The 25,108-nt window shown below is 43.8% G+C and overlaps 1 protein-coding gene across 1 annotated transcript in view; it reads right to left on the bottom strand.

Annotated features, from left to right (window-relative positions):
- Positions 1-6,843: 6,843 nt before the first annotated feature.
- Positions 6,844-25,108, bottom strand: part of Abca13 (ATP binding cassette subfamily A member 13) — a 312,721-nt gene continuing 294,456 nt past the window's right edge. Inside the window, 4 exon segments of the mRNA XM_063233618.1 lie at positions 6,844-9,518; positions 10,217-10,354; positions 12,111-12,216; positions 20,127-20,219. Of these exon segments, the coding sequence (XP_063089688.1) occupies positions 9,423-9,518; positions 10,217-10,354; positions 12,111-12,216; positions 20,127-20,219 (433 nt within the window). The 3' untranslated portion in view covers positions 6,844-9,422.

Here is a 25,108-nt window from a genome sequence, read left to right as displayed (position 1 = left end):
GCTCCCAGATTCCTATTAAGACCTTGTTACTGACTTGCTAGAGGGAAATTTAATTAAGATTGTGTGTGGAGAATGTGTCCTAATGATGCCATTAACACCCCTGGCTTCCAGGGACCTGAAATCTGGCCATTTCTTCTCCTTGCGGCCTCACATTGACAGGGACTGTAGCTCTATATTCCTCGCCTTGAACAAGATGAAGGGAAACCCATAAACTTTCCATGCATGTCACCATGGGCAGGTCTCCCAGGAAGCAGTGTGTGAGCATGGAGTTTGCAATAGGAGCCCAGCACAGTTCAGGTGGCACGGGGTGCCTGGGCCATAGGACAGGAACTCCAGCAATGTGGATGCCCCTCAGCTTTGAGTTGAGCTATTTGTAATCCATCATCTTCCTGCTACCCAGTGTATGGAGTGCTGCATACCGACTGTCAGTACATGAGCATGCACCGGAAGTGGGGTGTACAGCAAAGAGTTGAGGTCCGGCCCAGCATGACAAGATATGTAGGAGCCTCTTACTCGGAATGAGTCCCAGTAACACGTGCGTGTGCCCCACAGATTCCACCTGCACTGGTCATGTTTTTCTTGTTGGTGGGCTCTTCAGACATTCACAATGTCTGAATTCACACCGAATTCAGCTCCAAGTCTTGGGAAGACAGTGACACTTCTGGCTCTGAAACTGCTGTTTATAATTGTGCTATATAAAGAAAGAAATATGGAAAAGGCCAGCTGATTTTTTTGTTTGTTTTTTGTTTCTGTCTTGTGCTTAATAACAAAGGAATCTGCAAGCACTGAGACAGCTGGAGGAAAATACAGGGCTGTGTGAGCCAGGGAAATAGCAAAGGATGGGCAGAACAATGAGCCGCCCTGCAGAAGGTGTGGGAAGCAGAAGCCAGTGCTACAGGGGGCGGCATAGGGCAGAGCCGGGTGTCCCACTGTGATGGGGCAGGGCCAGGTGCCCCATTGTCATGGGCAGCTCCCTGTTACTGTCATACACACCTGAGACAGTCACCATGCATCTCAGCTCACTGCCTATGAGCAGGTTCAGCCTGTGCTCAGCCGGTCCTGTCACTGAGGCAACAGGTGCCAGAGTCTCTCAGTGCCACAGCATATGACAGAGCAAAGCACTTGCTTCATAGCCAGGGAGAGAAGAGGGGAGAGCAAGAGGCAGGGCTACCAGGATTCTCTTCAAGGCCCACCCCAGTGACCGGTGGACCTCCTCCAGCTCCCCCTGCTCTAGGGTCCACCGGCTCCCAGGAGAATCTCACTGGGGCCCACACCTGTGGAAACAGGGAAGACTGGGGTATTCAGCACATTCCAGTGCCAGTAGGAAATTAGAGAAAGTGACAGTCACACATTCTCTCCAGCAAGAGGCCCTCAGGACTTCTGTGACAAACAGAAAGCCAGTGTAGCTGAAAGAGTTGAAGGGGAGGGGCTTGGGATTTAGCTCAGCGGCATAAAGTGCCTGCCTTGCAAGCAAGCAGTCATGAGTTCTATCCCTGGTACCAATAAAAAGGAAAAAGACAAAAAGAAAAAAAAAAAAATAAAGAGTTGAAGGGGAGGAAGGGGTGGGAGACAGGCCAACCCAGGACTTTACAACATTATGAAAAATGATTTGTTTATTCCTAGAGCCTTGAGAAGGAGGGAGATTTAATCCAAAGAGTAGTATCATTCACTGCGCATTTGAAAGAGAAAGGAAAATATTTGCCCCCATCAGAAACACAAAAGGCAGATGGCAGAGAAGCAAAATCAGATGAAAGAACCCAGATATGATCCTGGTGCTGGGGTAAAGCTGACAGCACTTTCATGAGGCCAGGATGAGGAGAGGCAGAAGAGAGATCAAAAAGTGACTTAGGGGATCTCTTGGACTTCACAAAGGATTGATTCTAGGACTTGGGAAACCTCAGGTGGAGAAGACAACTTTCCAAGTGCAGCTCATGTAACGGGGAAGTTGGTGGCAGTGTCGCCTAGCATGGTGACCTAAGGCGATGGAGAGGCTCCATGGCCCTGGAGGAGAGACTAGCAGGGCCTGGCATCTCTAGAGCACCACAGTGAGTGCAGGGGGCGGGAGGAGCAAGCCCTGAGCCATCAGCCTGGTGGGGCAGTGGTGAGGAAGCACTTGCCTGGAACACAGCAGGCAAAACAGAAGCAGAGTCAAGAGCTGGGCCTGCGGAGCCCAGGAAGCTGGTTACCAAGGAAGCAGCATTTTGCCTAAAGATGAAGGAGCTGGAAAGTGTGCAGAATCATGAAACCTGAGGATCAAAAGCATTTCCGCAGAGAGGAGAGTAGCCGTGAAGCTTACATGCAGGGCTCAAGGGAGAATGGAGACCCCTGGCATCTCAGCCAGAGCTGCTGGGCAGAGAAACTGTATCCAGGGAAGGACAGGCAAGACGCCCTGCAGGGAGGAATGTGAGTCAGCGAGGCAGAAACACCTTTGAGGCTCTGGCTTCCACTGCAGGGAAGAAGGACACAGAAGATACTGCTGTGGCATTGCCAGAAAGCTGATGACAGAAAAGGGACCCAAGCATCTCAGATGCTGTGAGGAGCGACCCAGCTCTAAGTGAGATAATTATGCCACAGAAAAGAAATGATCAATTCAGGTTCTTGAAAACAGAGCTATATTTAGACAGCGTGGCACAGCTCAGCTTTGAAGATGTCACAAAATGTCATAAAGACACATTTACCCAAGGGTGACACTGACTTGCTAAGCTACTTCATAATACCAATTATTACCTGTGTATGAAACATTTTTTCTGCATTTGTGACATAGGTAGTCTTACTTTGAAATGCCATGAATGACAGACAGTAACAGTGTCTCCGTTTCAAGCCACACTGTGTTTTCTAAATAAATGGCATTGGACCACAAGACATCGTCTGCACCATTTAACCCCACTCCCAATATTTCTGTATCCAGGTTTATCATGAAGGTACTCAGTGTTTGTCTTTTCTTCTGTTCTTGCACAAGTTGTGTGCCAAGGTTACACTGAGGTCATATAACAGTGAGATGAACAGAATTTCTTTGTTTTCTGCAATCATTTATATAACATTCACCTTCACTGTGATTCATTTTTAAAGTTGTTTGGGTATTCTGTATTAATATGCCACACCATTAAATGTGGGAGTTCTGCTCAAAATTTATAATGTTTACATGTTCAAAATATTTAATACAGTAAAAGACTCACTGCCATTCACCCCTCCAAATACCCCACCCTCACTTTGAATGCATTTATCTCATCATGTCTGCCACTTTCTAAACCTGTTCTGTAAGCCCTCTCCCACTGGATGTGATCAAAAATCCAGTGAATGCTGTTGCCAGGTGCTGTCTATCAGGAAGGCAGAGTCATGAGATCACCACAGTGTGGATGTGTCCTCATCTGTCTTATTCACCAGGTCTGGCGCTGGGTGGTTCTTCCCCAAAGTCAAAATGACCATGAAAACATGATGTTTTGATCCACCTGGGCCCTCAAGGCAGCTGTGACAGCACCACTAAAGACATTCATGAAGGCCTGGGATGGATCTCAGTGGCACAGTGCCTGCCTGGCCAGCGCAAAGTCCTGAGTTCGATTCCTGGTGCCCAAAAAAACAGAAAAATAAAGACACAAAAGGATTCTAGAACTGCTTCAGAAAGTGGCAAGAATGACAGGACAAATGTGTTGGACATCAGGGAGCATATTTTAAGGGGATTCATAGCAATGTGTATTTTACTGTAATAATTTTAAAAATTCAAGCATTTACCATATTTTAGGGTCACGTCACTCATGACTCGAATTCATTTCAATATGTGCTAAGGCCAACAAAGTTCTCATGCAATTGTTTTTGGGCAGAACAAGTTCCAAGATGACACCAATTCCAAGCAGGATTAGGAGGAACCAAGACATCACCTCCATCAGTGCTCACAGGATTCTACCTGGAGCCAGGTCCACACACTTCAGGAGTGGAAGCCACTGCTCAGCACAAAGCCATATCCACACCAGGACAAACATGGGGACTGCTCTGTTGGAGAGACAGGTGTGCTCATGAACCAGGTTAAGCCGGTGAATGTTGGTGGGCATTTGATTCAGAGGATGCATTTTCCTTAAAACATTTCAATGTGAAGGAAACTGCACTGGCTTCATCCATAAAAGGCTGAAATGTATCTTTTTGTGATGGAAACAACAGCAAATAATTCAGAAAACACTCCTGATTTCCTGCAGCCTCTTGTGACCCAGGAGGAGACACAGCCATGAATGCTCTCTGCAAGAATTTTCCCTGTATGAAAATGGCAATTTTAGACAAAGTGAAAAATACACAAAATATTTTTCTTTTTCTAATCTACTCCATTAAATATGAGAGTAATATTTGTAAATATAAATAGTATGTCCTCTACAGATCTTAAAGACACTGAATTACCCCTGGACGTGGTAATAATATTCTTGGAATACGGATTCCTGTAAAGATAATTACACAACCTGACATCACCTCATTTGATCAACATGAGCAAACTGAATTTATTCAGTCATCAGATAGCTCCTTTAAAAACAGCTTGCCCAACAAAAGCATCCAGGTCTTTCTTCTCTCAAATAAAGAGCTGAGCAATTGCCAAACACTGCCAAAGGTTTATTAGAAGACAAGGGTGAAGAAGAAGATTTAGCTCTGCATAGTAAACTTGGGCCAAATGAGGAGAAAAATGGATAGAACGTAAACAGTAGGGGGCTCTCTGGGGTGTCTCATCTGTTTTATGTCACCTACATCTCGTGAGAGCCTGCAAGAAGGTCTATATGTGGGTCCTAAGAATCATCTGGCTCCACCCTGGGATCTTGAAATTGCAGGGTCCCCTTGCTTCTCTGGCCAGTGTTACCATGCCATGTCCTACATCAGTTCTGTTCCAGTGTGGAATGGCCCCAAAACCTCTGTTTCCACAGTAGAGAGTTCTGGCTGCAGACCTGACTCCACTTGGTTCTTCTAACAGAATCAGAACCTTCATTTCATTTTGAGGGGCAGAAGTTTGGTTAAAAACCATAATGTTTTTATATCCATAGTGATAAGCCTCTCCTCCCTGCTGTCTCTGTCTCTTTGTCTCTCTGTCTCTCTTGCTCTCTCTGCTGTAGGAACCACTGTGGAATGTGAGGAAAGTTCTAAAATCCAGAGATAGAGATCGGAGGTATCTGAAGAACCCCTGTATTAGTTTTCTCCAAAGTAACAGTCAAACTTCCATTAATTATTTAACACTGCTGACTTGCCCTGATATTCTCTTGCATGCCCTCTTCCGGATCTCCATTGGTAAAGGTCCAGCCAGATGGACACAATTCCAGTAAGTCTGTTCTTGTACCCCTGATCATAGTAGATGGATCTACAGTCCCACAGCAGAGGTCCTTATTCCTTGTAATATCACCTTGCCATCTCCACCTACTTCTAGCTCCTCAGGGACACAGATGGTGGCTTTTATATCTATCAGTTCACTACCATCATGATTATTACTGTAGCCATCATCTTCCTCTGTATATAAAATGGGCTCACTCAGTATTAAAGGAATAGAGATGTGGTGATTCTGTGCATGTGTGTGTGTTTACAAAGGGACTCTGAATTATTCAAGTGTGTAAACCTAAACCTGTTATCTAATCCACTCCACAGATAAAAGTTCCTTGAGTTGAGCCAATGCAACAAAGTAAAGGAAAAGCCAGAGAATATGATTCGATCAGTCTGAGTATTTAAAATGACTCGTTGCCCAGTTGTGTAGCCGTGATGAAACCAGTATTCATGTTATTGTCATAATACTAATCGTGTATATGTAGAGGGAGCATAATGTGTATGAGATATTTTGGAGTGGTCATGTTGACCTATTTTTCAATTTAATAACCATTAAACAAAGCCGACTGTAATCTTAAACCACGTTATCTTAACTCTTCTAACAATATGCTCTTTGTTTGGTTTTTATAATCTTGATTTTTGCATGAAGGCTTTAATATATCATTTGTTTAAATATCTGGGCAAAGATAAACTGTACAATAAATGTCAGATGATTGGAACTGGAATGACTCCTGCTCCCTCTGCCTTATCAAATACCCAAAATTTACTTCAAAAGTCAGTGGTATAGGAGTCTTTCAGAGTGGTTTGTTAAGTGTGACCTTCAACCCAAAGGTCTTATGACACAAGCTTAACTCCAAAGACACAAAATATCTGCATGACTTACAAAGGCAGCGATGTTTCAACATTAGCACGAGACTTGCCCTTTGTGTCCACTCTTCTGGGCCCTGGCACCTTAGCATGCTATGTTTCTTTTTCTTCCTGGTTACTGTTCAAAGGTGTACCTTGAAGCACAAACTTCAAGAATACAGAAGTTCAGAGACCAGAAGGGAACCCCTAAGAACAGAACACAGCAGAGCAAAACTCAATTAAATTTTAACCTTTCTAACATGAAAGACTGGAGTAGTTTAGTTTCCTCCTTGCCTAAATTAAATTGGTTCCCTGAAGATACAAATAAAGATGCAAAGAAAGCTGGCACAAATACCTCTGGATTCCATGAACCAGGCAATACCTCAACACATTGGATTTATTCATTGTAGTATAAATAGATTCACATTTCACAAATTGGTATGGATCGATTGATCAACAAAAAATATCACATCTTGCATTTAAGGATGAGGCTATGTTAAGATTGTAGGAAAAATATCATAAAGCCTACACCGTATCTCTAAGCATGAGTAATTTCTGTGATGCCTGAGACCCAAAATGGCTCCTATAAAAGCTACCCATGATTGACTTGATTCCTGTCATTTAAACTGCATCTCTGATATAAAAACTGCATCTCTGCATGTTCAGGAAAGACGGATTTTTTTTTTTGAATTTCTTTTTTAAAATTTTATTTGAGGAGAAAAAGAAAAAAATAACAAAAAAAGTGTACAAGTTACACAGAATCTCAGAAAACACAAACAGTAGGAAATCACTAGCTAACAGATTACATATTGTCATCTTAGAAATAGCTGTTCAAGTTACAAAATCAAAGCATACAAAGTGTAAAAACAGTGAGACTGCAAACAGTTCTGTTCAATGATCCAACAAAACTCAGTAATATGGTTATCTATCTTATACACTTAAATATACATGCACTTATATTCTTTAGAGCACTTTTTTTTCCTTTCTTTTGTACAATGAAAATTACACATTTTGGGTTTTATTACTCCCACAGTTCTTATTATTTTTTTTGAAGAGAATAAAACCAAATGTGATGTAACAAAACAGAGTCAGTCAAATCAAAAGGATGGACATAATATATACTGTAAAAACAAAATACAAAGTGATCTACATTGGTTACCATAATGCCTCTTGCTATCTTAAAAATAATTGCCTACATCATCAGTTATAATAAAATTGAACAAAACAGTAAAGAACAAAACCAATAAAACCAAAATATTGAAGACATTACAGGATTTCAAAAGAAGATAATAGTCAAACCAGAATGGGCATCATAATGAGTCGTATTGTCTTCACAGTTGTTGCCTATACTCTCAAACTTGGTAGTATCAAGCAAGACAGAATAGAGGAAAATCAGTCAAAATAAGATGGTGAGAGCAATACAGAGTTTCAAATCAAGTTAATAGGAAATCAAAGTATATCCTTTTTTTTAAATTTTTGCCTTAATTACAAAGATAAAAATAAAAAAGTAAATAATAAAAAAAGGAGATTGAGATAAAAGAGGACATAACAACAAAACAGCACAGGTCAAAACATAACCATTTTAGCAAAATAGTGTTTCACCTCCAGGTATCCCAACATAAAAGTAGTTACCAGAGTGTGTTTTTCCTTGAAATCTTTGAGGATAACTTCGTATACTGTAGCATCAAACACATCAAGACAATGTAAAACCATTCAAGAGAATGACAGTATTACAGGGTATTTAGAACCAACTAACAGAAAATGAACAATGGTTTCTGTATAATCTCCGTGTCTATAAAAGTTTTTGTTTATATTATCACATATAATAAAATCCAATAAGATACAACATGTTAAGACCGATGGAGTCAGAAGAACAAAAGCTTGATGGAACTTCAAAACAAGACATTAAATCAGCACTAGCTATTATGATGTCTTGTTTTCTCGAAAATAGCTGTTCCTACCATCTAATCTTCTCTGCCTTATTAATAAAATGTGGTTTCAGTAAAGAAATGTCAAAATGAAGTGTTTTCCTTCCATCACAAACTCCCAATGCTCCAATTGGAAAAAAACAAATTTCAGGGTGAAATCAACATGCTTGTCCACTAACGTTGTACAAAATGCTGCCATGTGGAGGCCCAGAAATATGCAAAAAATTATTTCCAGTGGAAGAGCCACTGATTTAATGCAACTTATAATCTACAAGATGCAAAGTATCAGGTTAACATCCTCCCCTTTGAGAGCCACATCTTTAAGGACCACAATTCTTAGAATGACATAATTTCCAGAAAAATTTTAAAAACTTGAAATGTAAATGAGTAGTTCATGCCACTCTGCTGACTTCGCTTGCTTAGTGAGAAGCTAACCTGACACGTTAATGGTTCTCAAACTGGAACACGTTTGTATCAATCCCGATCCTCCAGCTCTAGGACTTGAGAATCCCCTGCTCTGGGAGGAGGCCTGGGAACCTGAACTTCTACCAAATTCCCAGGATTCCAGTGCAGCTTGTATGAGAACCATCAGCGTTCGAGAAACCACAGAGCTTGGAGTAACAGAAAGAGCAATTATTCCTCAAATTAAAAAACGAATCCATGTTCTGTTTCTTTGTATAATCTCATAAATTTTCAGACATTCTATGAGATTCTGGTAAAACTATGAAGGATGACACATTAAAAACTGGCTCAATTTCTTCAGTTGTGCAAATAGGTGGATCAAAAATACTCTCTAGTTCTTAGCATTGAAAAGAATCTCTGTATGAAGAAGCCGACAATTTTCCCACATCATACTGCATCCTGTCATCTGGTCTGAGGAAAAGTTTGCATTGAGGTTTTATTCCTTAAAGCCACATGGGCATGTCCAGTGGAAAGACAGCAAAGTCAGGAAATCCCCTCCACACTGTTCCCAACACAAGCGAGTCAGGAGAGTAAGCTAACAGTGTCAAGGGAGGGGCCCTGTTTCCCGGAAAGAGGGAGTTAACCTCAGAATCAAGCGGGACCGGGTCTCCGCCTTCAGAGCATCTCAGTGTGGATGCTGTCTTTGCATCCACACCTTCATCTCAAAAAATTTGGTGCCCGCCTGGCTTGGCCACTGAGGAAACTCTATGGGGAGCCGGGCTCACTAAAAGTCTATGGGAAAGAATGATCTTTCAGTTTGCAGGTTATTAATAAGGAGTTTTAAACTGGACAACGAAGGAGAGAAGACTTGAGTCCCCACAACACACTCTCTGCATCCTCAGGGGTCCTTGTTCTGTGAAGCATGGGCACTGAAGGCAATAGGACACTAGGTCTCTTCTTTACTGGTCACACAGGCAGGTGACTTGGGCAGTGGCCACCAGGGGGCGGATCCAGAGTAGAGGGCAGAGATTGCTGTTGCTTGGTGGCAAAGTTAACAAATACCTAAAAGCAACAAAGCAAACAGATAGAACATCTAAGAACACTCAGTCTTTGGGTCCAGCTATCAGAAGGAGAGAGATTGTCTCTGATCAATGGGCCCCACCAGTCCTGGAAGGCAAAAATCAAACCTTCATACACTGTCCTCTCCACCACCACCGTGAGCATGTCTTTTCATTTAAGACAGTACTCCAGGAAGGGCAAGTACCCCTGGGCAATTAATAAACCAACCGGAAAGTCTCAGTAACTTACACATGGCTTCAGAAGAATCCAGGATATAATTTTATACTTCCAGAACTCTTAGTAAAGCAAAAAGTTTTTGTTCTCCCCAAAGTTAGCTACATCATTCACTTTGGGCAGAGTCTAACTAGTCATTTGGGGACTGGGTAAAGTGGCAAAGATGGAATGAACATGACATGATTTAACTTCCTGAATGCCCATAAGTATGTGCATAATTGTATAACATTACATATATAAACCGATATCCAATATTCACATATTAAAGATAGTCAACAGTTGTGGGGGAGGGTATACAAGAAACACACCTCCTAACACGCCACGCTTACCGGAAGGCTGTAAAACAGAACAAGAGTAATAAAGGAAAAGGCAAGCTGAAAGTGAAACCTGGCTAATTCTGAATTCTGCTGGGTTTGGGCCTGTGAGGTCCCACCTTGAGACCTGCCCAGTCCCTCCGGGGGCAGTACCTGTTCCAGAGTGGTCTCACTAACGGAATAGTGCTGGATATGTAAGGTGGTCTTATTGCTCTCCAGAATGCTGAACAAGTCAGCTAGACGCGCCAAACTTCTGGGCACATGGTATTCCAACAAATTAAGGCGCTGGCCCTAAAGACAAAAACAAAAAGGAAACAAAGAAGCACGCAGTTAGAAATCACTCAGCAGGGCTGATCTCACAGCTTCCATTTTCTGAATAAATTCAGATAATTGTGTCTCAAACCACACCCAGCAGCCCAAGGAGATATGTAGGTGAGCTCTGGGAGTGCCCAGTGAATGCCTGCCAGCGACACTGAGCCTCGAAGCAGTTTTAATAAGCGGTGCTTACCTGGTTTAAAAGAAAAAAGAGTAAATAGTGATCCAAAAGGTACAACAGATACTGTGAAAGAGAAAGAGGAAGAAACTGCTCACAAGGAAAGAACAACTGGGATGAGGGCAAGGAAAAAAGAAAGAAAGAAAAAGATCTCTGTTAGTTCTCTGTACTTTCATTGTTTAACCATTTTTCATGCCTGGAGGTAAAGTAGAATATTAGCGTTACCTTAAACTGGATTCCTAGAGTGTCATTTCATGCCTGCATTTTATAATCTGAGCAACTACTCTGAAGATGACAATATGCAATATATTAACCTTCGTTAATCTCCTATTATGTTGTTTCAAAATTCTGTGTCAACATTTTTATTCTTTTTTCATTTTAAAATTTAAAAAAGAAAACAGTCCTGCTCCTCTGCACTCCCGCAGTGACAGGCGGGCTCTCTGAGGGTCCGAAATGCCCCCAGAGGTCCTAGAAGAGACAGTCAGGGTGGCATTGCTGAGCGCCCTGCCACACATCACGGCAGGAGCTGAGTTCTCTGCAGGCATCATCGCTAGCTGAGCACCTCTTCCCATGGAAGCTGATGGAAAATGGAAGTTTCTGTTGTTCAGGATTGTTTTTAACATGGTGTGGGGGGTGAGTGAGCATTCTGCACGCACCCCTCTTCCATGACAGGATCGCACCAGACAATTGTTGAAACTAACAGGGAAAAGTTACTTTGGATTACAGCCTGCTGAACATTATGGTAAGTCAGGGTCCTACAGCTACACAGAAGAACTGTGGCCAGAGCTTCTTGGAGCTTGACGTGCAGAGGAGCCAGGGGTCACCTTGCTAAAGTGCAGTGGATTTCAGTGCTTCAGAGCCTGAGTTTCTGCAGGTCTACACCTACGGGAGGTGTGGAAGTCACTTCCGGTCCGGCGCTCACACTTGATCACACCAGTGGGAAAAGAGTGTCCCAAGCTCAGGGCTCTTCTTGTGAAATAACGCTCAGACTTCCAAGCCCATAAACCTGGGTGAAGGTATGGAAGAAACCAACTTTTGCAATTTTCTGACCTGGCTAAGTGGGCACTGCACGCATTGTTAAGAAGCTGAACTCATGATCCTGGTCTCTCGGGCAATCCCGCAAGCAGCCAGGTGGGCTCACATCCTGCAGGGTGATCAGGCAGCACCAGCTCTCTGTGCTCCATTGGATAGGTTGGGTGATACCACCAGTTCTTCATAAAGAAGCCAAGATGGCCACTGGCATCTTATGACAGAATGGAATGAAAACAGAAAAAAGCGAAGCCCAGTGTGGTAGCTCAGGCTTGTAACTCCAGTGTGCTGAGAAGCAGAGGCAGGAGGACTGCAGGTTCAAGCTCAGTCTGGTAATTTAGCAACTCAGAAAAGTCCAGACTTGAAAAATAAAAAAGGGCTAGGGATACAGTCCAGTGTGAAGGCCCTGAATTCAATATGCAGGGCCACAAAAAACTAATTAACTAATTAATCAAAACAGGACAAGTACACTCACAAGATGTTCTCAGCTAACAGCCAAGAGGTAGAGTAGAATATCAGCATTACCTTAAACTGGATTCCTGGAAAGTGGAGCTTCAAGCAGTCAGAAATAGTGCTAGGTTGATTTTCTTCCTTACTGAGCCAAATTTTGACCGTATAACCATCACCAAACCTGAGAAACAAGTCAAATAAAAACAGGGTCATTATTACACTTCCCTGAGGTGGGCAAACTGTGAGTCTATTTTCATGCCGAGGCAGAAAAAGGCAGTAACTACGCCAAGTGGTCGGGAGGTTTTGCGATCTCACAATGGTAATGGGAGCAATTAATCCCAAATCAGACAGCTGCTGTGGCCTGCACACACTGCCACAGGCACTGAGACAGTTAAAAGGGGTTCAGCAAGCCTGGAGTCCACAGCTTGGACACAGGAGAAAGTGAAGATGCAGCCTGGGACAGAAAGCCAAGTGCAGAGGAGGAGGAGGTCAAAGGCCTGGCTGGAAAGTGGTCCTGGAATGTGACACTGCTGGCCTCACTGCTGCCAGGTCCCGAGAATTAATGTGGGGCTGGGAGAAGACAAGGGAGAGGGTTCCCAGTTTACTCAGGCACGTTCCACAGCTCCTGACCCGGGGTCCTGTGGTCCCACCTCCTGCCTTGACTTCAGGCTGTCAGATGTCATCTCCTGAGGTCTGTGAGTGGCCCAGCTGGGTCCCACCCTTCAGGGACAACATGAGAAGCTGTTGGAGCTATGCACAAGCATGCAAGGAGAGGAAAAGATCTTGCTCAGCTATCTCTAAAGAGGCGTAAAGGCCAGCAGGCTGGCTTGGGTCAGAGGAGAGGATTCAGTCATTGCTCGTGTCCTCCCCAGCAGTGGCATTGTCACCACTGATCACTCCACTCCACCTTCCCTAAACCCTCCCAAGAATGGGGTCATCTCAGTGTCCCATGTTACAAAAGGTCTGAGCTGGGAGATGGGTAAGAGGCTCGGGGTGAAGGTGCACCCTTCTGAGAGCCCCTCATGGTTCCTGGCTGTGGAATCAGCCACAGTGGACATTCCTGGGCAGGGATGTCCTTCTGCCTCATCGTTCCTAGTGATTCTGAAGATGCGACAGCAGATCCCACCCGCCTGAGCTGGAAGTTGTCTCTCCCCTTTGAGGATGTGTGGTCCAGGCAGTCAGAGAAAGTTTCCAATCTCAGTTGCTCCTTTGGAAAATGAGGACGATGACAGCAACCACCAAGAAGGTGATGAAGAGAAGCAATATTAAACTTTGCACTGAGCTACATCCTCTTGCATAAAACAGTCCATAGGATACCGAAAAATGGTTTCTTCAGATAGGCTGGTTCAGTTTAGCAGGAAAGTTTAAGAGCCCCATAAGGACAGACAGATGAAGCTAAGCCCTCACGGGGTCTGGCAACGTCCAGCTCCACAAGCACCATGAGCCCCAGATGACAGCCCTCACAGGAAACGGCTACAAAATGGGCCCTTTTCTTAAACCAATAAATCAAAACCTGATCATCAAAGGCAACAGCATTCCTGTGGTCTGAGTTCCCATCTATTCTGGATGTTAGCAGTTCCAGAGCAGAGGAAAATTTAACAAAAAGAAAAATTTCCAGCCTCCTCTAACCAGTGCTGGCACATCAGACATATGCAGACATCACCCTGTCCTCAGGTCACCATCTCCTGGAGAGGCAGTGGGATCTGAAGTAGTCACTGTCATCCTTCTAGTTGTCCTCTGAGCCCAGGAATGTAATTAGGAAGAAGCCATGGCAGTCTACTTTCCGGTGAGGTGCCACCTCATCTCAGCGGGGTGAGAGGCAGGCAGAAACTGCCCAGGGCCAGCTCCCCCATACACCACTGCCTGTGGTGGCAGACACATGGTGGGAACTTTGCAAGAGAGATGCTGGGGAGACAGCTGGGAAGAGATCTCCCATGATCACAACCTCTCCTAGCCCTGTGCCTGGGAGTTGGCCCTGTGAAGGAGCTTGAATTTGACTAGAATGACCTGTAAGAAAATTAATGCTAATGGTATTGTTGCAAACACCAACGGAACAATCAACAATTGGTAAATCTTAACAGGGGTACAGATAACAAACCTGCAGCCACCAGGGAACTCAGCAACTTTGAAATGAATGGAAGTAAAGACAGCATTCCACAGTGAATACAGTCAACAAAAGCTTTCATATACAGCAATAATGCTTCTACAGAAACATAACAAAGCTCACGAAATAGTTACCTAAACGTATTCCTTACGAGACCCCCAAAACAGAAGCCAGCCAGACCTAAAGCAAAGAGAAGTAAACAAAACTAGGATGGAAATTAGTAAGATCAGGGATTTACAAAACCAGAAAGAAAATTAATGAAATTAAAGCTGGCTATGGAATCTGGTGTACCACATGGAAGAGTTATGAAACAAAACAGTGACAGACATTTAGTTTTACTGACCAAGAATAAAAGAGAAGGGACTCACACCGCTGGAGCCAGAAACAAAAGCAGGATCAGGGTCACTGATCTCAGAGGAATAAGCCCCCTGAATGATTCACCAGTGAATCCTGCTGAACAACTTGGGAAATAATACAAATCTTCACAGACTCTGTAGCCTCAGGAGAGACACTTCCCGGTCACTCTATGTGGTCAGTTTCACTACGTTAATAAAACCAGCCAAAACATCACAAGGAAAAATAAGTCAAAAGGAGGAAAGTCCTGTACAGGGATATCTCTTAAGAGTATGAACACCCTCAACAAATACTAGCCAATCCCGCAACATTAAAAACTATACATCATAACTGAGGTTCACTTTAGCTTGGTTAATTATCCAAAATATCACCATAAATATAATTCCCAATGGCAGATTCTGTATAAAAATTTTGCCCCAATCCACAGTTTTGCTGCCCAAGGGTCCGTTACACAAAGTCAACTGCAGTATGGAAATATTAAATGGAAACCTCTAGAAATAAAAAGTTTGTATGTTTTAAACACTTTTATTATAATGATATTAGAGGTATTCTATTCTGTTATTCATCATTGTTATTAACCTGTACTGTGCCCTTTATAAACCATTACAGGCATGGCTGTATAAGATATAGTACACGGGGCCTGGTGCTACCTGTGGGCCCCAGTGCTCATGGCTCTTTCCAGACTGGCGGTGCTTTCTTAAGTACACACAGTCTGCCACGGCCTCCTCAGCCCTGACCAGAAATCCTGGCTGAGCAATGGGGTAGGAAGGAAATAGAAGGCGTCCAGATGGAAAGGAACAACGCTGCCCTCTGTACAGCGCACCTGACTGCCTGCACAGAAAGCCTAAGAGATACGATAAGGACTAGAACTAACAGCCCAGCTTCAGCAAGGCTGGGATACCACAGTCAGTACACAAAGGGAACTGTATTTCTGTACACCTACAATGAAAACTCCAACAATAAGATTAAGAAAATAATTCCTTTCCCACTAGATAAATGGCATAAAATGATAGTGTTAAAGTTATGAAAGATGTGTGAAACCTGTGCTCTGTAAATTTTAAAAATTTCATAGCATCCCATATGACCCAGAAACTTCAGTCCCCTGTATGCATGCAAAAGCAGTGAAGACACAGGACTACATAAAAGGTCGTACATGGATGTTTATAGGCAAGTTATTTCCAATAATCAGCTGCCTGTGCATGGATAAGTGAAATGGACAACATAGAGCCACCGAAAGGCACAAAGTACGGACAGATGCTACAGTGTTTGGTTGGCTTGTGTTTTGGGGATTTCGTAAGGAATATGGGACCATACGGGGCGACAGGAGGCCTCGGGATGCTTTCATTCACGTGAAACACTGGTGAGAGAAAAGTCTATGGAGCCAGAAAGTGGCTTTACACTGACTTAGGCCCGGGAGGTGAGAGGGCACAGGAGTGACAGCTGAAGAGACAAAGTTTCTTTCCAACGCGGTGCGAACGCTCTACAAGTTAACTGCCCAGGTGGTTGCACGCATTTGTCAGCATAGTAAGATCTGCTGGATTATCTATCTGTCTGTAGACTAAAACCCACGCAACCACATAGTTCCCATAGGTGAGCTGCAGGATGTGGAAAAGGCATCACAATAAAGCTGTTAAAAGGCAAAGGGAAAAAAGCTGCCCATAGTTTCAAACTCAGGGACAAGAAGCTTGGAGGTTGGCAGGTTGCCACTCCTACCGGAGTTCCTCACTTCCTCTGATGCTCATGCTCTCGGCATGAACCCATGGCTACTCTCCACAGCAGAAGGGGCAGCATGCCTGCTTTTCCTTTTGGGGGACAGCTGTGTGATTTGATTTGGTGGAGGACCGCTGGCAGGTAGGACGTAACCAGAACCTTGAATGCTATCTGTGCGCATGGACCCGGCCATCCTTGTGCTGGGATCTTCCTAGCCCCAGAAGATACTGAGACACAGCAGGGCTTGGGGGCAGAGCCTTAGGCTAGCCCAGCCCTACCTGACCAGCCCAGCCCAAACCCCCAACACCTGCAAGTCTTGAGGGGAGGGTGAATGACAATCATCTCAAGACAGTAAGTTTGTAAGACTTTGAAGCACTTCTGTGCCAAACTTTGACCAAGGTAGAGGCATTTTTATCCCTTTTTAAAAATGAAACCAAACATCAAATTTGTGAAATGCTTTTAAACTATGAAACAAAGAAATGTTAACCACTGATGAAGCTTTATGCAAATAAACTCTAGGCTAATTCATTGGATCCAGAGCAAAAACACCTCCCCAGCCCCACTTCTCCTTCCTTCATAACCTGAAATACAGTCCAGACACTCAGAAGTCCACTTCCGAGTCTGAGCTGTGTCTCTCTGTGCGAAGGCCATGTTTACAGTCAGAAACTGGAATTCTACAGAGATAACTGCCTTTCAGAGCAGTGACTTGGGCCGGCTGCACTGCACATTAATCCTTGGCAGGTCTGGGAGCATCCACTCCCAATGTGGTTTTTCAAGGGTAAAGGTGGCAGCAGAACAGAGCCCAGGCTTGCAGCTGGGCTGAATCTCACACCTGAACGTCTGTGTGAATGGAGACCCTGAGGGCAGACAAAGCCCTGTTTCCAGAGGCAGCAGGGGACAGCAGGGAATGCAGACTGCTTTGTGATCAAGCAAGCTTTCCTCTCATTAGCAGTGAATAGGACCTGAACATGAGTCTCTATCAGAGGGGTCAGTTTCTGTAGGTGTCCTCTAAGTTAGACAGAACCCAGGGCATCTGCGGGTGGGTCTTTTAATATACAGTCAAGCAACCCGAGAAAGGCTTCCCTTCAGCAAATGCCTGCTATATGCTGGCGGCACTGCAGGCATTCACTGAGTAAATTCTGGAGAAGGATCTTGCAGCTTTCCCTAGTAAGCACACATGACCTAGCTCAAAGCAGTACTCTGTCCTTTGATCAGAACAGGTTAGGTCCACGGAGATGACTGTAGGGTTAGGAAAAGACTAAGAAGCTTAGAGGGAAGACATGGAGAGTCCAAATTGTGTGCAACAGTAACTCAGTGGGCAGGGTCTCTGCACAGTGGAGTAATTTATGTCACCAGGGGTAAAAGAGACACTGCATGTAAACATTTGTGGAATATTCTGTGTTAAGTGGGGTTTACTGCATACAGTTAGTGCTCTTTGCCAACTGCAGAATTCTTAGACACTGGTGCAAAGTTGTGATTAATTCAGCTTCTCCATCCCCAGGTGAGTGGGAGGCAGAAATCACCCTGCCTTTGGGTCTCTTCTCTCTTTTCCTGCCTCCCACCATAGTGGAAAGCACACAGTGAAGAATCCCACGGGCCTTTCTTCATTATGAATGATCCCAGCAGCCCCCAGTTCCACCCATCAGCCCTCTAGTTCTTTCCAGTACCTCCCATTCTTCCCAGCAGCCCCCAGTTCCACTCAGCAGCCCTCTAGTTCCTCCCAGCAGCCCCTGGTTCCTCCTGATGCTCACAGCCCCTTTTGTGTTCTCTACCCCTCCAACATTTCCATTTCCACAATGACCATCCTCTTTCCAAGTTCCAAGCCGCAGGCTCTTTCTCTTCTTCAGTTCCAGATTATTCAGTTGCAAAGTTATAATTTTTGCCCAATGCCCCCTGCATACACACTGCTTTCTCTATGTCCCTTCCAGTATCTGGGGCTTTAGTTTTGTCTCATTTATTGTCCAATTACAGAACAAAAACACCTGCTAGGAAATCCACACTTCCTTCTCTCCTTGTTTGTGCATTTTTTTACCCTAAAATTATAAGCTCCAATTTTGAGAATTAATCCGTTAAGTTATGGTAAAGGCCCCACTAGTCAACTTCCACCCCACTGTAGTAAAGCTGTTCTTAAGCAGGACTTCATTATCTTTGCTATACTTCTCTCTCTAATGCAATCACAGCTAATGCATAGTCTTGGTTTAAATGCTTTTCTTGTCCAGAAAACCACTGGGCCAATCCTTTCCCTAAGACCTGGGTGTGCATATTCTCTTGTCCTAATTCCCTGTCCCATGTGCTTTACAGGTTTCTTTGGGCTCTTCCAGTCTTCCTGCTATAATTTTTGATTTGTGCATCTAGCCAAGTTCTTGCAGGTCCCACGCTGTATTCACCACTCAAACCCTGGCATTCCATGAGCATTTGGTGAGTTTGCTGATGTAAACAAGTACACCAGGCAGCAGCATCACAGCTGCTTCCAGCCTCTTAGAATGGTGACCACAGCACTGCGTGTGTACGTGGGTGTGTGCCTGGCTCCAGTTCTACCACTATTTGTTGAGATGAGGAGTTATGTCTTCATCATCTTGAGCAAAAGTAGTGAAAAGTGGGACCCTGTGTCCTGGAATCCTGATACAGGTTTGAGGCCCCATGAGAAAACTCATCCATTTAAAAATGATGCCATCTCCAGCACTTCTCTTCCCCATCTTCCCAGTTGGTGAGAAGTACTCTTCTTATTTTCAAGAGAAAACACAAAACTAAGAAATGAAAGCAGTGTTTCCCTTTGGTTAAGTGACAGCTCTCAGGGACACTGCTCATGATCTGAATTTCCAAGACCACAGGCAACCAACCAATATCCCCAGCATGAGCAGGGATGAGAATCTAAATCTCTTTCCAGGTAATTATGTCAGAACAGCATTAATTTTGTTCCTGCTACACCATGTTGGGAAAACAAACGAGATGACAAATTACACACATCAGCTGGGGTGGAGGCATCCTGAGGATTGGGAGCTCAGTCAACAGCTCACGTGCTCTCTCAATAAAACTATTTCTAAGGCAGAGAATTAATTCAGGGGTGAGCAGCAGCAAGATAATTATATGATGCTTTGAAACAAAGTACATTGCTGAAAACAGCACGAGGTAATGGGTCGTTCCACAGCTCCACCTGGTGTGACCACATCCAAATGCCTCCACCTCACCTGAGAAAACTACATAACACATGGAGTCATCCTTCGATTTTCAAATGAGTGAGTCTATTATTGATGATGTCATCTTAATCTAAGCCCATGTTTACAGTGCTGTGTTGGAGAAGTATTAAATCAAAGCTGTCACAGGGAAGCAGATGGTGTCACATAGGGTGACATATTAATTTGCAGCTATTCCAGACTCCCGTAACATGGGAGTGCAAACAGCATTAGTCTTCTTTTCAGTTTTCAGGGAAAAAAATCCACCAAAGAAACCCCTGTAGATGAGATTTAATGTTTTAAGTTAAATGGTAAATCACATCTATGATGGCATCCTTTGAAATGTACTCCATTTTTATTAATTCCCCCACATGTTCATGCTTGACAACTCACAGAAATCAAAATAATAATAATTTTAAGGTTTTCCCTTAGATCTTTTAAAGCTTTGTTCTGCTGGTCAATATGGAGTCTTTGTAAAAACTTCTTCCTCAAGTCAGACAATCACCTGGCACACTTCAAACAGGAAGCTGTGAGTATCCGAGGCTGCTTCATCTTCACTTCCTCGGAGCTCTCTGTCCCGTCTCCTGCATCAGCTGCACTGATCAAGGTGTCCCAGCTACCCCTCTGGTCCCAGGGCCTGCACCTGCACCTTCTGACTGGTCCAAACCATCCCCAAAGCAACTTTAGTTATGCTACTGCACCAAACTGTGATTTGACTGGAAACACTTCCACCACAGGAAGCTCACCTACCGGTCTTTGATGTGCTGTGGGGAGCCAAGACACTGGAAGCTGCCGTCCACCATGATGGCCAGTCTAGTGCAGAGTGCCTCACATTCTTCCATGCTGGGAGGAGAGGAGACACAGGAAGTGAGCCACAGCCGGAGGGTGGGACACGGGGTGCAAGTTTGAGAAATTAAAAGTGGGCAAACTGTGAGTTTTTAATATAAAACTTCATGGAAGTCAAATAAAACGCTTCTAAAAGTCATAACTTTATTTAGGTGTCTCCAGATGTCCCCACAGCCTCACTCAGGGAGAGGGGGGTTTGCTCAGAAGTGGCTGGATCTGGGTGTGGCAACACTGCATCAGTCTTCTTATTGACTTAGGATCCCCCTAATCCTGGTAGCCTGGATGCAACATAAAGGAACAGACAGATGCTGTTAAGGGTGCTTGGTGCTGTTCTGCCTACCATGGCTCCCTGCCTTGGAGCCAGTTGATTACGGGTAGAACCTCTACAAACTGCGAGCCAAAATAAACCTTTCCTCCATTAGCTTTAAGTGTTTTGTCTCAGCAACAAGAAAAGTAAGGCAGTGTTCAATTACACAAGGAAAAATTATTAGAATTTCCATGCACCAGGAAGACCTGTAATAAAATATGCAGGTGAGGACTATTTAGCAACAGGACAAAAATACAAAGAAAGAAAGAAAGATCTTAACAAAACAGTAAATACTTTATCATAAAAACAATAAAACTTTACCAACAAACGTAATTGAAACCTTGAATCAAACAGGAGGAAAATTGTGAATTTTCAAAATAGAAAAACAGAATATAAAAATTAGTATAATGTAAAATAACATCAGCATACTATCATTATAAATGTAAAATGTAATATTAGTATAAGTATAAAAATAGTGTACACATAAATTCATTTGTAAAATATGTTATATTTGAATAAAGCTTACAGTTATATAAAACAATGCTATAATAATGTTTTAATTTCAAATTATAATTCAAATTATATACTAAATATTATTTGAATATAGAATATCTTATAAAAAATTATAATTCATGACATCATTGTAATAATATGAGTCTTAAGTTATAATAACACAAGTATGGCATAATATCCATGAAAATTTTACAACCCCATGAGAAAATTTGAAAGTAATTATAAAGCCTGGCTTTAAACTTATTTAGTATGAGGAAGAAGAGCATTGAGCATCATGTGGGAAGAGCGCCCCACAAACACTGACATTGGTTACACCTCAAAAATAATCCAAAGTAGGAATGCACCAAACAGTCATGAGGCCAAAGTGCTGGACCCAGAGACAGCCCAGAGTGCACAGCTGATGCCGTCAGAACTTAAGTGACTTTGTGGTGGGAACAAATCTCAGAAACCTGAAAGGACATGTTTGATACACAGGTGATGCAAGACTCCAAGCTCCTAATAAGGGAGCTCAAACACAGTAAGCTGATATTTAAAATATTAGAACAGAGCCAGGGCTGCGATTTAGCACTGGAGTACTGACCTCCCATTTATGAAGCATAGGATCCCATCCCAGTGAACAGAGACAAAAGAATTTAAAAAGAACAAAACCTGAAGGTAGAGGCTGACGCCCTCCACACAGTCACCAGGTGGAAGTCACCCATGTTAGTTTACAGATGAGACAGTGTCACTCTGAAGAACATGAGGGGCAAATAAGGAGTGTGAAGACTCAAAGACCTGTGTAGAGCTAAAAACTTTAAGCCTAATTAAAACTCAATAGATCTTAAAACTACTTTTTAGCCAGAAGGATGCTGACAATGTGTGCTTTTCTTTGGTGAAAAGGAAACTGTCTTTCTCCTGACACCGTGTCACGTGCCAACAGTGAGATCTCAGATCAGTAAAACACTCAGCCATTAAAGGTGTTTTCTCAGTCATCGTGAGTGGCTCATCTCCCACACCAGCGGTGGGAGCCCATGGCTCGCCTGCCTCAGCGGGCATGCGGAGCCCTCTCTGTGGGCATAGGAGCCGCACTACCCGCCAGGTTGTCACAAGCCATCGGCATGCACACACAATGTACGCTTTACCTCTCAATAAAAACCTGTTTGTATCACGGAAAATTCTGTCACTGCATCTTTAAGACAAAAGATGTCAGTGTGTGAGTTTTCTTCTCCAAACTAAAAGCTCAGTGCTCAGGTTCCATTGCAGGGTTGGCAGTTTGCCATAAATAACTGGGTGTGGGGGTACAGTTTGAGCACTCAGTCTCCGAAGGCTTCCGCGTCACTCTGCTATGCTTGTGCCGGGAGTAAAACTTGGTGTAACTTTTGGAAAGTCATTCTGGCAGCAGTTGCTCATCTAGAAACTTGTCCTAGGAAACATGAAATATGAAAGTATAAAACTTATTCGTAATAATAAAAATGTGGGTATGGGAAAATTTTCCACAGGAGGGTAATGTGGAACTCCTGAGTGCAAGAGTCTAGCCCATGTGTGAGCTTTTACAGGCCAAGCTCCCAGCCTACCCACTGTGTGCAATGAAGTTCATACTCTGGCAACAGCAAACTGACAACCAGCATTAGGGAAACTCAAGTGTGTGTGGGAAAATTTCCCAGGAAGAAACACATCAATGTCAGTATCTGAAACGTGAAATAACTGTGGTTTTCTTCTTTTTCACCATTCTGCTTGGTCCGAATTCTCAGCAGGAAGTGTGTGCTCTGTTGGTTGCTGGGTCATGGTCATGACATGGTCTGCAGGCGGGGTGATGGGGTCGCGGGAGGAGATCTTACTTCTGAATCTTCCTTGTGGCTGGAAGTGGGTGTGCGGGCAGCAGCATCACGGGACGCATGGCTCTAGGCCATCTTCACAGAGAGAGGCCCCTTGCCCTGACTTCCCTTGAGCTGTGATGCAGAGCAGAGCCTGTAAGTCAACCTCCACCATGAGGATGAGACAATTTTGGGCAGGAAGTGACAGGGAAAAGGGAGCCTGGGGGAGCCCAGCCCGGCAGTGCCAACTGTTAAGTGAGGCACCATGCTCTGAGCTCTCTCTGCTGGAGTTTAACAGAAGCCTCAGGAGCATGAGCTGTAAACACATCTTCCTGGGCAAACATACACTTCACACATTGCTTTAATCCAGCTGAATGTGGTTTTAGCATTTTTATGGCTGTATTGTGGGGAGACTAGGAAGTCACTTCTGTTCGATTCTCTTAACTATGGTTTGACAATCAGGGGTCAAAATACCTGTCAGTATGAATTAAGGCCTGGGCGCGAATGACTTAGTGATCCCAACCGAGCTGTGATTAACTGCCCAACAATACGCTAGGAGTGTGGGGATGGTAAAGTCCCAGCCTGGACTGCAGAGACAGAAGTTAAGATGATCTGTAGAGAAGAGACGAGAGTACAATGCGTAGCACTGTTCAGCCTCGAAAACAATCACTGGTCAATGGAGTAAATAAATCACCAGGCAAAACATAAATAAGCAAACACCACATTTCCTCTGTGGTAGTGAGATGGATCAGCATGGGAGCAGGGCTGAGCCATGTGGAGACCTCGGGCTGCTGCTGGAATCCTGAACCAGGGGCTGCTAATGAGGAGACGCAGTGTGACCATCCTTGGCCGAACCAGCATCCAGTCCTCTTCGCTATGCAATGTGGGCATAGATCCCCACCCTGGCTTCCAGCCCACGCTTTCCCAAGATGCTCTGGGGTAAGGAATAAGGGGAAAAAGGAGAGGAACTCAAAGTCAAGGGGAAAGGCCTGAGCTGGAAGTCTCTTCTCACCAAAGAATCACTTCAGAACCACAGAACCAGCCACGGGCTTCCCGGTTCTTCATGTACAGTAATCTGGATCCTTGTATTGCTTGAATAGCGACAGATTTATGGAAATAAATTTGTATATATTCATAAGTATATCATTTATGTGAAATCAAATGAATAGGATATAAAAGAGAAGCTGCAGTTGTGCAGGTCTTTCTGTGAACAGTTGACAATAATTACATGTTATTTGACAAACAAAAAGAGTTTTACAGTGGGAACAGGGCCCAGTCCCAGAGCCTGTGCTGGATGCCAAGACTGGTGTCCTCATGCCAGGAAACCAGTGCCAAAGGATGAGTGCAGGGACATGGAAAGTGTCCAGGGCTGGCACGGGAAAATGGGCACTTTCACCAAGCATGGGTACACATCACAGTGAAGTACAAGATTTTCTGAGTTTACCAAAGTTCAGTGTAAAATTTTACCTTCCAAAGAGAAACAGAACAGAATCAGAATATTAGAGAGAGTGCTTCTGAGGGGCTTTCAGAACCTAGAGATACAAAGAATATAAATGCCCAGTTTCCCATTAAAAAATGGCAAAGAAGGAATACAGAGAAACAGGAAAGAAGCCCATTGTTAGTGGGGAAAATCATCAATAGAAATTATCTCTAAGTATTCCTGACACTAGATTAGCAGGAAAAAAACATTCAATGCAACTCTCATAAATGTATCCTAGGAACCAAAGAAAGCCATACAGAAATAATTAAGGGAGAGTTGACAACTTTCAACAAATAGAAATTCTTAAGGAGGAAATGGAAATTCTCAAAAAGGAGCAAAAAGAAAACTTCTCATTGCAAAGCACAACAAATAAAATGACACATTTACTACCATGACTGACACCAGGTGTAAGGTGGCAGAAGGAAGCTTGTCCAGAGCATGCAGGAGATCATGAAAGTCAACCGGCCTCAGAACAGATCAAGTGAGATTGGAAAGAGAGGGGCAGGAACCCACAGAGCTGGCGGTAAGATCAGAGTTCCAACAGCATGTAAGGAAACCACCAAAGGAAGGGGTGACAGAAAGAGCTGCACAGACATTGGAGCAAACCACTGAGCCAATGATTCCCATGAACAAAGAACTCCAGAACGGCTGTTCTGCTGGTCACCCCAACATGCTAACAGGTGATGGTTTCCTCATATTTTCCCTTAGCTTCTTTAAGATACTAGAAGCTGCTGATTGTAATATGTTACTGTTGAAGGACATAAAAAACACAAGACATCTGTAATAGTGGCCT

This window comes from Cavia porcellus, unplaced genomic scaffold (assembly GCF_034190915.1).
Source record: "Cavia porcellus strain 051 isolate PalLab524CR breed Dunkin Hartley unplaced genomic scaffold, mCavPor4.1 scaffold_23, whole genome shotgun sequence".
In the NCBI taxonomy this organism is placed as follows: domain Eukaryota; kingdom Metazoa; phylum Chordata; class Mammalia; order Rodentia; family Caviidae; genus Cavia; species Cavia porcellus.
Note: the sequence above shows the minus strand (reverse complement) of the source record. Positions and strands in the feature narration are given on the sequence as shown.